We start from the raw sequence: 15,986 nt of genomic DNA, 5'->3' as shown, positions 1-15,986 counted from the left end.
ATAGGGTTTGTGGGGAGAAACACAGTGTATGTATGGAAAACACTAGGAGAGAAGAAAAACTCGGAAACACAAGAACATGATGATGATGCACTAAATCATGCTATGAAAAGAAAAGCTGGTATAGTGGAGCTGAAGCTCAAAAGATGACTATCCTGTCTTGTCTGACTTAGGCGGCAACACTTGTGGTAATCTACACGGTGAAGGAAGTGAAACACAATCCTTTGGGCAGTGGGCTATTAAAGTAATCACTCACTGGAAGGTGAAGGACATTTGTTGAGGGAGTGAACCGTAGTCCTCTAATGCCATCAGAGATAAGGAAGATGATCACCAATTGTCGAGGGAGCGAACCAGTCCCCGGATGTTGAGGAGTTGAGCCAGGCTATAAATGCAAATGCTAGAGCTCAGATTGCTAAAAACACAAATAGTTAGATGTTGATACTTGTGTGGGAAAGGTCGCTAGATGTGGAGGTGATGCGTGATGATGGCAAACGCAAATTGTATTGGCCTCCTCTGTGCGAAACGCAAGGTAAATGATGACGCAAGTAGGTGGAGACTGTCTTTTCTCCAAGTGGAGAAGACCCAACACATAAGTAGACTGATGCCACTTGGTGGAGCAGAGAAGTCGCCAGCTATCAGATAATGATGCCAGTAGGGTGAAGACTCCAAATGTAGCCTGAAAGGTAACAGGAACAAGGCACCTGAAGGAGAAAAGAAAGGGTGACCATGAATTGTGATGTCCTCTAGTAGGGGTATGGGCAGCAACGGAGAGAAGAGGGAAGAGTATCGGAGGAAGAGGGATGGAGAATGACTGAAGTGGTGTATGAATGAATAAAGTGACTGCCTATTCATAGGTATAAGCTGTCTAGGGTGGCACACCATTGTGTGGGCGGCCACTGAAAAAGTGACCAAAATGTAGACACCAGCCCTTTTGGGACTGTCAATGCGAAACCCTAACTGAAGTGTGTAAATTGAAGAAGCTCAACATACTTAACATGTGGATTAGTTTTTAATCATATGTTTAAGTAAATGTTGCACATGTGAGGTGCAACTGAGGTTAGTGCAAATTAATGAACTCGGGTCTTGAGGGAATCAACGGATGTCAAATGTATAAGTTGCGATTAGTTATGTTGTATAGATACTATGTGGTATTTGGTGCTAGTTATTGGCCTAAGTCATTTATTTGGCCATTACTTTTAGTTGGTAACACTATAGATGTGGCATTTAAAGGTACTTAACACCGATTTGATAGTAAAAAATGGGATAGGGCTCTCTCGGAAGATGAAGTAGCCGAACCAATTTAATGATTAGCTGGTCAGACTATTTTTCTGGACTCCAAAATAATTATTATATTAATTTTCAGTAATTTTAGACTGAAAATTAATAAATAATGTGTATAATGCTAGAAATTCATTCAAAAAAGTTGCCATTTGTTAAATTTTCCAGCTAAGGCTAGGAAAAACGTGGGGAAGGTTGGGAGTGTCAAAAGATGACGTACCAGCGAGACAATAGGGTTGGCGGGGAGGAACACGGAGTGAACTCGGCAAACATGGAGAAGAGAAGAGAAGAGAGAATAAACTCTAATGAATGGAATGAGGAAGTTTTGAATCATGGAGTGAATGTGATACAAGGAAACAAGGGTGTCGTAGCATAAGGAAGATGATGAAGATAGCCACGAACCACGAACCGCAATGTCCTCGTGAAGGGGTGTGAGGGTAGTGGAGAGGTTGGAGAGAAGAGGTGACGGACTGAATGAATCAGCCATGAGGAATGAATGAGAGAGTGGCCTATAAATAGGCATAGTTAGTCTAGGATGGCGCCTCTTTTTGGGGTTGCAAACCCTAAACGCAAAACGCAAAAACGCAAAAACGCAAACTACGAGTGAAGGGTGAAGGGTTTCTCAACACCCCTTCTCAGGCCCAAAAAGAGAAACAAGAGAAGAGTGAGGGGGAGATGCAGTGCTACATGCTGAAGAATGCTCATGCAGGAGGTGCCACTTGGACAGTGTCCCTCGTGGGAAATTGTTCACTTGCCCAAGCGCCCTAGTACAAAGATGATGAAATCATGCAATGCATAGAAGGTAGAGGATCCCTAAGATCCAAGATTTCCACCGCAAAGGGAACCTGTAGTAAAGAACAGTAGATAGAGTGAACTAGAGAACCCAAAACTCAACCTCCGGAGAAAAGCCATTAGCTCCATGCATCCATGCTGGAAGGAATAAGAAGGCCTCGTCACCAAGTCGCGGCTGAACCTTTGAGGTCCTGATCTAGGTGGTACCTGAAGATCCTAGAAAGCAATAGAAGAGATAACTGGTCGAAGACAACCACCCCAAGAAAGTAGAGGATGGGTGAAGAACTTCATGTGGAGTAGGTTCCCCCTCTGAGGAGGGAGGTGGAGGGGCCCCTGTTGAAGTCGAAGAAGTAGATGCCCCCTCTAAGGGCAAAGAAATAACATCCCCCTCTGAATCCCCCTTTGAAGTAGATAGGGGATCCAAAAACTCATGGATCATGGACTCTGAAATGTCTGATGATGAAGGAAGTGCCACCGGTTGTGTTGAAGAAGGTATCTGGGGTGCTGAAGAGCTCCCAGAGGCAGCCTCTTGAAACTGAGTAGTTGAGGGTCGGACTCAAAATGAGCAAGAGGTGGGCAACAATCGCTGTCTCTCAGTGGAGCAGACTGGGTACCCGAAGAAGAGGAAGGAGTCGAGCAGCCATTGTCTCTCGAAGAAGCGGACTGCAAATCCGTAGGTCGTGGAAGCCACTGTACCTGAAAATAAGTAGAAGAAGACTGCCGCTGGCATTGCAACGATCTCCAGGAGGTCGCAGTGCCGTTTGATCCTCCATGTGCTCGAAAGGACTTAGTGCCTATCGGATGCGTCTTATGGCCTTGAGCATAGTACTCTGATAGCCGATGCAGAACGATCTTTGTGGCTCAGAAAGGAGAGGTGGCACAAGGAGTGCCTGGTGGAAGGCATATATACTCTGGGGGGGTGGGGAGCAAAGGTTGAAGTCGGCAAGCATTGGTGGTGTGTCCGGTGATGCCACAGTAGGAGTAGCCAGTAGTTTGGACATCTGTTGGTAAAGAAGCCATGGATTCTAGTGTGCCTTGTTGAAGAAGGAAGAGGTCAGCCACCATGAACCACGAACTGCAATGTTCGCCTCAAGGGGTGTGAGGGCAGTGTGAAGCACAAACCACAATGTCCGCCTCAAGGGGTGGGAGGGTAGTGGAAGGGTTGGAAGTGAGCTGCCAGTGGGAGGAGGATGTGACCGGTAGTAAGAGGTTGCAACCAGTAGAAAAACGTAGGTGAGGAGAGAGAAAGACTGAAAACGCAGGCATGACAGCTTGCAGGAGAGAGAGAGACTAAAAATGTAGGCAGTAGGTGAGAAAAGAACTAAAAGCGCCAACAGGACAGCCTGCAAGAGAGAAAGACTAAAAACGCAGGCAGGACATTGTGCAAGAGAGAGAAAGACAAAACATAGGTAGTAGGTGAGAGAAAGACTAAAACGCAAGAAAAAAACAGTAGCAGCAATCAATATGCTGAAATCAGCTCCGAACAGTGTGATAGGCTGGAAACAGGTGCTAGACTGTTGTAGATAGCGATGGCCAGCTTGGACCGCGATGTGCTCTGTGTTTCGGGTGTGGGCAGCAAGCTGAAATACCTGAAATCTGCAAAAATGAGATTGTTTTCTGAATGAAGAGTGATCAGCAACAGTCGTTTTGCTGTAAACAGCTGCAAACTGCGGGTGGAAGGTTGGAAACAAGTGCCAGACTATAGATAATAGCAAGGGACAACTGAGAGTCCGATGTCCTCCACGAAAGGGGTGTAGGCAGCAAGCTGAAAACACCTGAAATCTGCAAAAATGAGATTTTGTTGCAGCGGAAGAAGAAGAGAAGTGGATGCCAAACCCGCCACCGGTCTTTGCCTTCATTGGAGTGGAGGATCTTTGCCGCTGTTTGAGCAGATCCAACTTTGATACCATGTCAAAAGATGATGTACCAGTGAGATAGTAGGGTTGGCAGGGAGGAACACAGAGTGAACTCGGCAAACATGGAGAAGAGAAGAGGAGAGAGAAGAAACTCCAATGAATGGAATGAGGAAGTTTTGAATCATGGAGTGAATGTGATACAAGGGAACAAGGGTGCCGTAGCATAAGGAAGATGATGAAGACAGCCACGAACGAACCACGAACCGCAATGTCCTCGTGAAGGGGTGTGAGGGTAGTGGAGAGGCTGGAGAGAAGAGGTGATGGACTAAATGAATCAGCCGTGAGGAATGAATGAGAGAGTGGCCTATAAATAGGCACAGTCAGACTAGGATGGTGCCCCTTTTTGGGGCTGCAAACCCTAAATGCAAAACGCAAAAATGCAAAAACGCAAACTACGAGTGAAGGGCTTCTCAACAGGGAGAGCAAAAACAAAGGCTTAGAGGGAGAGAGAATCACTCATTCTTATTGGAAACACATCGTGAGCAGTTGGAGTAACCATTGTAAGGTGAGTTTTAGCCATTACTAGTAGGCGTTTGCGGATTTGGAGCAGCTGATAGTTGCACCAGATCCTGGGCAATTTGACAATAGTTCCAGGTTGAAGGTGTCAACAGATTTTGGGTCTCCAAGTGCAAGCAAACCCATTTATTGCTATTGGGACAGGGCAACAGTTGCATTTGACTGATTTTTTGTCATTTTTTGTGACAAAACTTTGAATTTTCTTTCTCAATATTCTCTCACATTCCCCAGCCATTTCACAGCCTTGCTTTGAAGTCTCATCATTTGGACCCTTGGAGATTGAGGAATTTCAGTTCTCTCTGCTATAAACCTTGATATTGAAACTAGGGTTTAGTAGCTACCTTGGTAAGCCAGCTAGACATTGAAGACTCCAAGTCCTGAATTATTTAGGGCTGAAGGTGATTTTCAGCTGAAATCAGGTGGAGGACCAGCCAGCCATAAAATTTGGGGCATTTTCACTCTTCTCAAAGTGAGTGAAGGCCAATTGATTGCCTAAATCTAGGGGCAAACTAGATTGAAGACTTGCTAGTTACTTTGGATAGTAAGGGGAGTTTGGATTGCGAAGGGGATTGGGAGAATCCCATTGTAAATCAACTTCTACTTCAATAAAGCTAAAGAAATACCGAAAAGGGCGTCAATTTTGGGGCAAACTGGGTATCCATTGTCCAAAGTTTAGTAGGTAAATTTGTATTTTCAGTTTTGCAATAAATGATTAGTGCTGTAGTTAACTTGTAATCAGGAAATTACCAACCATCCACTAAAGGGAGGCTGGTTTCACATGTTCATAGCGACTAGAATGTTGGTCTTCTCGGTCTTAGTTGTCACTTTGGTGGCCCTCATGGTCCCAATGCACACAATTGTGCTGAATTGTATTGGTCTGTCATCTATGTCCTTTAAAAATTGCTTGCCAAAAGCACAAGAAAATGGCTATTGCTGCTGTAGTAGAAAGAAACGCTCCATTGTAGTCACTTCTGGCTCCCACCTTGGTGTGTGATACTGTATGAGAATGCATAGTGGAAATGAACAAGAACATGGACTGGGAAGAGAAGATGGAGACAAGAGGAACACGGTGGAAGCCAAGAAACAAAATTGACTGAAATTGGAGGTACAAGGCTAGAGTCTGTCAGCCCGTACATGCAGCACAAAGCATCAATGAAGCCACTAGATAGAGGCATGGAATGATGACAAGAAAGATGAGGATGGCTGGCAGTAATGAACTGATTGACACAAGGAATGGGGGCAACTGTAAATAGGAGGCAGCTAGGAATTTGGCTGACCAACAAACTGGTCAACAATCAGTCGCCTGGCCATAAATGCTGTAAAAAATGCTGCCTGCCCAAGTGGCACGTGTCTGCTCTGCAATGTGGCAATGCTGTGTGCCTGAAACACATTGAGAACAGGCTGCCAGGACATACTCAGGAATGGATCTCCACCTAAGTGTCTTGGGGAGAGAAACTGGCAGACCAAAGCTGTGTTAGCCTACTAATGTCCTTGTCTGACTTAGATTAAGGGGTAGAGTTGAGTCAAGAGTGAGATTGGGGATGCTGAGAACAGCTCAGAGAGTGTTTTGTACTTGAGATGGATCCCAAAATGCAGCAGCAACAGTCCATGGCAAATGATGATGAGTTAGGGAGCAGTGGTGGGAGCAAAACCTGGTCCTCTGGGCAGCATAATGTCAAAGAGACTCTAGGAAGCAAAATGCAGGTGATACAGGTTGAAACACAGCCCAATCTGGATCAGATGATGATGATGATAATGGCAACAGCAGTCATGCTGCTGGCTGTAAATGCAGGCTGCAGGTCAGAAAAATCAGGCTGCAGATCCTTCAGATGGTGATGACATGGCTGCGACAGTAGGTGGCAGGTGGGCACTAGCACCGGCTCCCTCTCTCTAACAGGACCTGCACTGGGAATCTACAAGTGGATGATGAATAATCTAGAGCGAGGATATCCGGCCAGCAATAAATGGTTCAAATCTCTAGAATGATGACAATAAAAAATACCTAAAATAGTCTACAATGCCGAACCCGCAACTGCACATGCCTAAATTCATTTGTGAGCCGACTAAACTGCTAATAGATAGATCATGATTGCTCACAATTGGGTTGGGGCATTGGGAGGGTAGTGGGTGGATTAAAAAGGGGGTGGATAATGCTTGCGGTGATAGGTGCCCCACTCACATATTGGGTCGTTTGTTGACTCTCATGCCATCTATCCTGTCACCTTACATTTGTGGTGAGGATGTTGGCCGTTAGGCCAATTGTTGCATTGGGAGACTCTCCATAAAAATTGTTAGGGGTGATGACTAACAATTATTAGTGAAGAAGAAGTGCAAGTTGTTACATGCTGAGTTTTGGTTATCAGAAAATGCTCAAGGGTGTATTGGGAATTTCGACAAAATATGAGGAGCATTTGGAACTATTGGCCAAAATGGAGGGGTACTGTGGGAATTTTACTCAAACTTGAAGTGTATTTCTCCAAATTTTTAAAATTTGAGGGGTATTTCAGCTAGTCGTGAGGGTTATTTTGGGAATTACTATGAAAGATAAATATGATTTAGTTTTCCTTGACCTGATTACTTGCTCTTGTCTGTCCTTATTATTGCTTCCAGCTGTGATGGTTTTCTGTCTCTGTGGGAGGCATAAGCTCTTGTTCTGTTCTTGTTAATGCTTCAAACTGTGATGGTTTTCTGTATCTGTGGGAGGCATAACTGTCTGGGGGCATTTCATTAGTTGTCCTCAGATTGATTTATCCAATCAATATAAATTTCAATTCTGAGACAGCTTGAAATGTTCTCTCTTTCTTCATCTCTAGCGTGTCAGAAAGGATTTCATATAGAGAAGAGATGAGAACAATAACAACAACAAACAATTGTGCTTCAATGTGCAGATCAGCTGCTTGAATCAGTCTTAGTCAACAATGAAGCGCGTTTTTGGAGTGAAGAAAGAGAAAACGCCTCCCCCAACTGTAGGAGAGGCAACTGAGCGGGTGTGTCTCTTATCCATCTTGTTTCTCTAGCAAGAAATCCCAATTAGCTTTGTCTTTATGCAATCACAACTTTGCTAGCAGTTTGCATGGTATAAATACATTGAACAAGTGTTCCATTATATGGAAAAGATATCAATCTTTGTAGTTTCAAGTTAGTAACATTGAAATACCTTTTGCTACTATGAGTATTTATGGAAAGTTCATGATTGATTGAGATTTATTAGTGGTCTGTTGAGGTCATGATTCAATGAAGCACAGGGTGGGGTCTTTCAATTTGGGGACAGAAGGTGAGAATTCAAGTTCTTGTTTGCAATATCTCGTGATTTTATATCCTTGTACAGGTGTCTTCCCCCCATTGGCTTCAGTCAGCTTAAGTTCAGGAAGAACCATTAACCAACACACGCGCATGGGTGGTCCCAACTTGATTGAACAAAGTGGTTCAAATGCACATGTGATGAAATGAACTGCTGAAGGCGCCAGTGCGCCTATGAATCTTCATGGAGGAGCTACAGCCACACTCACTGCAAGCGACATCCATGGATAAAGTCCTTCAAGGGAAGAAACTGACTGGACGGCAGACATAGTTGATCAATTACAGGCTGTATTTCCAGACTTGAAGTTGACACACTGATGCATTTCAGTACTGCTTGCAGAATATTCTAGAAGGTATGCTGTTGACAAGCAGGACTGAACTCAAAATGCAGGCTTTTCATCCTGATCTTGGAAAGGGGAGCTGGAAACACTGTCAGGCTGGTGTTTCAAAGGGCAAATTGCGAGAAAACTGTGTGGCTGCTATTCCTAAAGAGAAACACAGCAGGGAAGGTTTGTTTCAGGACTGTTCTGAGATGAAATCCTGTGCAACCACCACCTTGCCTTGGAAAACATGCGATCTGCAAAAATTGAGCCACCTTAGCAGGTTTTTGTTGTGCCGGAGAATGTGCATATTTCAGCAGAGCTATCTACTCCATAACAAATGTTTAAGACTTGGGCTGGTGGCTCTTTCCGAGGCTTGCTGTTCTTCTCTTATGACAGCTCTCTGGAGGTTAGCCAAAATGTCTCAGTTGAAATATATCAGCCAGACTCAACAAATTGCTCAAGTTTAGTTCAGGTTAAGCAGGTTTGTGTTAGGGATATTTTCCCTCATATGTGAGCGCACTTGTGTGATTTCTAATGTATGAATGTATCACCCCATGTGATCACACTTTAGGTGCATTAAATAAAAAGGTCAAGCTAGTTGATTTCCTCTGACCTATAAACAAAGCCATGACTGTGTTATATCCTGTTTTTTCAATTGATCCTGAAATACTCTGTAGTCTTTCTCCCTCTTTGAGTCTCTCTCTTTCTAGTGTTTCACCTCCCCTATTCCAATATATGGTAGTATTGTGGTTCAACCCTACCCATGTTATCTTCTTCACAATCACCACGTCTCTTCGGTCTTTGTGTGTGAGGAGAGAGAAGTTTCATTCAAACACTCCTAGTACAATTGGGAGAAATTAGTCTTGTCATAGCAGTGTCATGATTCATCTACTAGTCAAATGTCAAAGCCATTGAGAGTTAAGTCTTCACCAATATCCAACATCTGATGTGAAACCAGCTTGCCTTCTTGGATAGGGTGTTGAGTAATTTGATTAAGCACTAATTACAGCAAGCATAAAATTCATATGAACTGAAAATGTAAATGTTACCACTTAATCTTTGGAGATTGGACACCCCGTTGGCCCTAAAACTAGCATCCCTTGCAGTATTTCTTTAACTTGTATTGATAAAGTATACTAAGATACAACCTGATCTCCTTCAATCTTCAATATATCTTGTTATCCATAGCAACTAACAAGCCTTCAAACCAATTTGCCCCTTGGGCTTGCTTAGGGACTGGCCTTCAATTTGCTCCGTAGATTTCACATCACATGTGCACCTTACATTTGTATTGTTGATTAACACTTAATCAAATGCTGAGCAAGGCATCAAAATTTCATGTCCTCGAGACATTATGTGTTTAATAGCTCCATGTTGCATCATATCATGTCTCTAAGGAGTTTTTCCCAATCAATGCCTTTTTGTCACACTGTGTGTGTTGATTTTTTTAGTTGTGATAGTCTTGTCCTAATCTTAGTTATGAGATCCTTGCTGTTGGATATGAAGAGAGATTATTGTATTTACTTGGTTGCACATAGTGGATTTGTTTTATTGTTCTCTTTTGCATTTATCTGGTTATGCATTTAGTCGAATCTCTATCCTCATCAATGTTGTGCTTAGGCTTTGCATTGCATCGTTCTTACATGATATTAGACATTCTTAGGTCTTATGTGTTCTTTCCTAGTATTGAGTTCTCAAAGGCACCTCTGGTTCACATGGTACTTCCTCCTTAGTTGTGTCTTCTGCTCAGATTTGCAGTTTTGGGCAGCCATCTCTCCTGCCTCGACACGGGGAGGTAGCACCATTCCTTTTGTTTCACTTCAATTTCTTTAACATTTTTTATGGTTTCTCCATGTTCTTATCAAGATACTCAAGTGAAGGGGCCTTTATGCCAATCAGAAGCTGATGATGAAGGCTGTGTTCATTGTGAAAGGTTTGTGGAAATTGGTTATAGAGTAGGAGTTGAAGCCCTCACTTTCCAAAGTAGCCAGCTCGAAGTTGATCTCAGAGCGAGCTGATGTTTATTGGGGAGTTGATTGTGGCTTAGGAGCAGCACAGGACAAAGGCATTTTTGACTTTGGTATATCTCAATGTTGGTTTGGGACAACCGACAAGATGTGTGTGATTGGCAATGGAGTTCATCCTTAAGGCTAGCTCTTTTCTCACTTACAATGTCGATGAGTTCCATGCAGTTCTCCCTCAAGCGTGTGAAGAATGAGTTGATGACAGTTCACTCTGCCTTCATCAAGTAGCAACTATGTAGTCTCCTTGCTATGTTTGTAGAAAACATGGCCAGAAGGCTGGCTCTTTTAAAGGAAAGGGAAAGTCCAAGAAGAAGGATGTTCTTGGTTCTTCATGAAATCCATCCTCTAGCTCCTTGGCTGTTGATGCTATTGCCTTAGGGCCCATGAATTCGTTCTAGTCGCTAACAATCCTTCTCAAGATTGTGGGCCTCATGCATGTTCTTGCATCCACATCTTTTGTGCATGCTTACATGAAAGAACCATTGGGAATACTCATGCTAGAGAGAGAGAGAGAGAGAGAGAGAGGGAGAGAGAGAGAGAGTAGTTGTTTGGCAAGCTTGTTCACAACTTTTGTGATTGATCTGCAACAGCTCATACACCTTCCTACAGTTGGCCTACTGGTGGTGCTTGAGGATCACCGTGCTTCTGTGAGTAGTAGCTAGTGGATGTAATAGGTCTATTCTAGTATGCTGGGGTGCACTTGGTTCATCGATGTTCCACCTCTGACCTGAGAGAGGATGTTAGATCATCTTACTGGGTGGCCACTATTTTAGTCGCTTTTGGTCCCTCTTACCGGGGCAGGGGGGTCACTGAGTCGAGCTATACTCTATATGTGTCCTAGCCCCTTCGTGGGTTCACATGTACTTGTGCATTCCATTGTGTGAATTTCACCCTTGCTCTTGGATGTGGATGATGCGGCTCTAGTCTTGTTTCTTCCCCACTATTATGATGGCTGTGTTGCTGTTGTATTTGCTTTTGTTACACGTTAGTGGATTTTTCATTATTCTCTTTTCGGTTTTTGTTTATGTGTTCCATTCAATCTCTACCCTGCTGCGTTTATCATGTTGATGGAACTACCAGTTTTGGGAGACAAGTTGAGGGCATACCTATGCTGCATTATGCTCTAACCTGAAAGAGGAAGATAGGACAATGTAATGTCCAAGGTGAAGTGAGAGTCTGGTTAAACTATGGAATGTATGGTGGGTAAGGCACAAGAGTCAACTTATTTATCAGATGATAACCTAGGCATGTTTGAGGCTGCGAATGACTTTGGGCTTGTATGTGCTTAACTTTGTTTCAATAAGTGCTTCCAAGTAAGAAGTCCTCTTTTAAAGTCACCGCAAAAGTTTGAGTGCAAAGTTGTTATGGAGGAGGACAATCCTCAGAATCTGCATAAACTTGGGATTGTTGACTTTTTACATTTTTCTCTGCAGATAAATAAACGTGGGGAGAGTGTCGATGAGAAAATCAAGAAGCTTGATGCTGAACTTGTTAAGTACAGAGAACAGATAAAGAGGACCAGACCTGGTCCTGCACAAGAGGCAGTAAAAGCACGTGCAATGCGGATCTTGAAGCAGAAAAAAATGTGAGTTGAGTATTCAGTGTTGTCTTTGCACTTGCTGTTTACTATGACACAATGTCCTTTTTCAGCTAGAGTGTTCACACAGATTTTGTGGCCAGGTATGAAGGTCAGAGGGATACCCTATATAATCAAACATTTAATCTTGACCAGGTTGCATTTGCAACTGAGGGTATTAAAGATGCTCAACAGACTGTAAGTAGATGTGTGGGTTTTCTTTCTTTCATGTTTCTCAGGGTCTAGTGTGAGTTTCTTAACGACCCTGAGCTTTTTATCTGGTCATCTTTGACAGCTTGTCAGCACTGACACTTATGTCTGTGTGCAGATGGCTGCAATGAAAGCAGCAAACAAGGATTTGAAGGGAACTCTGAAGACTTTGAAGATTGAAGATGTGGATGTAAGGAGTCTGTCTCCTGTAAAGCATTTTTTGGGTCTGCAGTGGATAGTACTTTTAAGCAGCATCTTCTAAATGTCAATGATGCATTACATTTTCTAGCAAATAATCCTTTTTGTTTTTTGGTGGTGATTTGCCTTAATTTGCTACATTCGAAAGGTTTTCGTGTCTTATGAAGCATGCTAGATTATGTAATGAAACATACATATTTATTCATTCTCAGATTCATTGTGTTGACTTGTTTACCTATGTGATCATGGAATATTAGCTTGCCATTGTTTCTCCCTAAACCATTTTTCCTGCAAATGGGGATTTTAAAACCTGCAATAGAGGATATCATTGTTATGATTGGATAGGCTGACAAAACAATCCACCTGGGAACCGTCCAAAGGAGAACCCTTTGTGAGCAAACACACATTTTTATTCCTGTTTAAGTGTCAGACTTCTGCAATCTTCCCTGTAAGGTTGGTTTTGTCTATGCAACAAACTGATGGAATGCTGAGGTCAAATGCACAGGTTACAGCATCAGCAAATACTTTTCACTTAGATATAGCATGTGATAATTTGGCTTGATACTAGGCCTCTATCAAGCCTGTTAATAATAGTACTCTATTTTGCTGGATAAACCTTATTGTACTGAATGGAAAGATTTTGGTGTCTTATGAAGCATGCATGCTTACTCAATCTCATATTCAGACTGTTTACCTATGTGATCATGTAATATTAGCTTGCCATTGTTGATTCCTAAAGCATTCTTTTCCTTCAAATTGGGTTTTTGAAACCTGCAAAAAAGGAAGTCAGTGTAATGATTGGATAGGCCGACAAAACAATCAATCTGAGTAGTGTCCACAGGAGAATCCCTTTAAAATTAAAAGTGAGCAAAGTCACAGTTTTATTTGTGTTTGAAGTGTCATGTTTCTGTGATCTCCCCTGTAAGGTTATTTTTGTTTATGCAACAAATTGATGGAATGCTGAAGTCAAATGCACAGGTTGCAGCATCAACAAAGACTTTACACTCACATTTAGCATGTGATTATTTGAATTGATCCTAGGCCTCTATCAAGCCTGTCAATAGTAGTATTATATATTGCTGGGTTACAAATCTTTCATGATTAGACATTGGGCCTGCTAATGCTTTTGTGGGTCAAGTCCGGATCCTTGGACAGGTTTGATATATGATGAGTGTTTAGTAAGAGATGCCTCTGTATGCAACTAATTCAGTTCAAATTATGTTTGTTAACAGAAAATGCAGGATGAGATGATGGATCTTATGGATTTTAGCAATGAAATACAAGAGTCATTGGGAAGAAGCTACAGTGTCCCAGATGATATTGATGAAGATGAACTCCTAGGGGGTATTGACTCTTGTTTATCTGGTCTTTACTTGTTTGTCCATCTACTTCCCTATTTACTGGAATCATCCTCTATATTACAGAATTGGATGCGCTAGAGGCAGATATGGGTTTAGAAACAGAATCCAGTGGTGTCCCAGCATATCTCCAACCAGATAAGGAGCCTGAACTTGATATAGACCTCAACTTGCCAGCAGTGCCCTCTGAGCAGACAGCAGCTCCACAGCCTCAGGTCTTGATTCTTCCCTTCTGTGTGCTTGTAAATGTGGGGTGGTACATGATGGGCTGGGTGTGGAGGGCAAGTGTAGGGGGGTAAAAGGTTTGGAGGGAAGCACTGTTGAAAAACCAGCGATGCATATCTTTTGAGGTGGGGCAAGAGAGTACTTTTGGCAGAGGGGCTATGCATTTCATAGCACTGTGATCAGAAGGGTCTTACACAACTCTGAAATTGTGATCTCTTGTTTTTGCTGTGTTTAGGCTGCAGATGATTTTGGGTTGCCTACAGTTCCAAGGGCATCTATGCGTTCATAGGCGTTTGTTTTCCTTGATATAATGTAAACTGTGTAAAATCTGCTAGATTCTTGTACTCCTAGATCTCTGTAACTGGGGCTTACCTCTGTGCAATGTATACTAAACAAGTCAAAACTGTGAACCTAGCTAAGGTGCAGCACTTTTCCTGTCTTCATCAGCAGCATTTTTCTGATTTTATTACGGATCAAGTGGAATCTCCTAACAACTCTGCAGGTGGACGTCCTTGGCCATTGTGCACCCAGGATTAATTTGAGCAGAGATGAAAGATCTCTCTGCCTTCCAATATTCAGTTGATTTTCATAAAGCTGCAAAAAAGTTCTATGGGGGCTGTCTCAATTGAGAGAAGTAATTTCCCTTCCTATCTTGATTCATCCATTCTGTATTGACAATGAAAGGCCGTCAGTTGCAGCTATACATGCTAAAAAGATAAACATACTTCTACATGGCTATTCACAGTAGATGGGCTTTCTACAATGTGTTATTGATATGTATTGGTGGATTCCTTGCATGCCTAGGTCCCTACTTTTGTAACTGTGCTTTTGCAAGACTTGAGTGAGATGAAAACTGAACTATTGGTTTATATTTGTTCTTGGTCAAAGAGGATGCACGATGTATTGATATAAGTTCAGAAATCAATAATAGAACTAGGGCAAGGGGGCTAACTATAGAATAACTAATGAAAAAGGTGTATTTTTTGGGGGAATATTTACATTTTGCAGTATTGTCACTTACATGAGCACAGAAGAGACATGGAGGAATTGAATGTGTAGTATTGAAAAAAAAAAAATTTTCGAGTCTTTGATGCAATCTTTTAAAAAACTTTTTAGGGGGATTTTTGTGAGCCAATAATGTGACATCTTTAGCAAATTATGAGTGACACCTAAGCAAGATTCTCATTATATTCTCTTTTTTTGGTTATGTTACCAGTACTAAGGTGTTTGCTTTTTGGCCCACTTACCATTGGGGATACTAAGTGCTTTGATGCATCATGCAAATTTCTAGTTATTTTTGGGAAGATTATTGACGCCTTCAAACTTTGCTTTTGTAGCTTTTGATTTTGTACTAATGATACAGATTTTGTTGATTTCTCTCTCATAAACATTGATGAAATGAGCAATAATTGGCAATGAAATTTGGAGGAGTCTTGAGAAGCTCTGAGGAGAGGTAGGGCCGTCTATTTCATGGTCAATGCACGCTTTACTATTGGAGAGTAAACCTAGCCTAAGAAATTGCCACATGCCTATAGTTAGGTCTCTTTAATTCATTAGTGGTGCTTTTAGCTTGTCAAATAAATGTGTCATGCAAGTTGTTAAGTATAAGTTAAGCCTTCAATTGTTTGTCAATCTCTTCTTAACACTCCTCAGGAATGTTGGAGAGATGCATTCCCTTGCTGATTCGAGATTGCAAACATTGCTATGAGCTTTATTAAAAATACATTAAAACTTCACGTGAATTCTAGGATGTCAAAACATATGTGGATTCCTTATATCATATCATGAAGAAGCTAAAAAAGATTGACCTACAAATTTTACTCTTTTGGAGTTCAAATTTCAAAGTGGTATCCTATTTTATAAGTTATGAATTTCCATTGGAATAATAAGTAGTAAAACTATGGTTTAATGATTTATGATCCATAGTAATTCAACATAGGCATTTTTGTTATCACAAATTATCCATTAATAGCTCTCGATTATTGAAAGAGCCTTGAAAGCTTGGTTGAGCTATAGACAAATGCGAAAAAAGGATATAATAGGAATTGTCCACATGAGCATTGTCCTTCTTAGATGTATAATATAATAGAAATCTGGAGTGTGATTATGAAATGTAGTAAGACCATTAGTGTATAGTCTTATGTATTTGCAACCATGTAAAACACAATCATTAGTGAATTACATTATCTTGTTGTGCGAGGTTTAATAATTTTGATTATTTTTAAAAGTATTGAAGTATTGCTTGTGTTATTTTATAGAAGCTTTGTTCATCA

At 41.7% G+C, this 15,986-nt stretch overlaps 1 protein-coding gene across 3 annotated transcripts in view; it reads left to right on the top strand.

Moving 5' to 3' along the window:
- The window catches only part of LOC148017815 (vacuolar protein sorting-associated protein 60.2-like), a 44,307-nt gene extending 29,707 nt beyond the window's left edge, over positions 1 to 14,600 (top strand). Inside the window, exons 2-8 of one of the 3 annotated variants that reach the window (XM_087661629.1) lie at positions 7,388 to 7,486; positions 11,580 to 11,731; positions 11,827 to 11,920; positions 12,051 to 12,122; positions 13,363 to 13,474; positions 13,555 to 13,703; positions 13,949 to 14,600. In XM_087661629.1, the coding sequence (XP_087517755.1) occupies positions 7,418 to 7,486; positions 11,580 to 11,731; positions 11,827 to 11,920; positions 12,051 to 12,122; positions 13,363 to 13,474; positions 13,555 to 13,703; positions 13,949 to 14,002 (702 nt within the window). In that variant the 5' untranslated portion in view covers positions 7,388 to 7,417 and the 3' untranslated portion in view covers positions 14,003 to 14,600. Of the gene's footprint in view, positions 1 to 7,387; positions 7,487 to 8,340; positions 8,604 to 11,579; positions 11,732 to 11,826; positions 11,921 to 12,050; positions 12,123 to 13,362; positions 13,475 to 13,554; positions 13,704 to 13,948 lie in introns of those variants that run through there. The other 2 variants (XM_087661630.1, XM_087661628.1) reach the window with 2 other exon arrangements.
- The last annotated feature ends 1,386 nt before the right edge of the window (positions 14,601 to 15,986 follow it).

This window comes from Lygodium microphyllum, chromosome 21 (genome assembly GCF_053477565.2).
Source record: "Lygodium microphyllum isolate KBCC chromosome 21, Lygodium_microphyllum_v1.1.10, whole genome shotgun sequence".
Taxonomy (NCBI): Eukaryota; Viridiplantae; Streptophyta; class Polypodiopsida; order Schizaeales; family Lygodiaceae; genus Lygodium; species Lygodium microphyllum.
The sequence above is the reverse complement of the archived record's forward strand: the minus strand, read 5'-3'. Positions and strand labels throughout refer to the sequence as shown.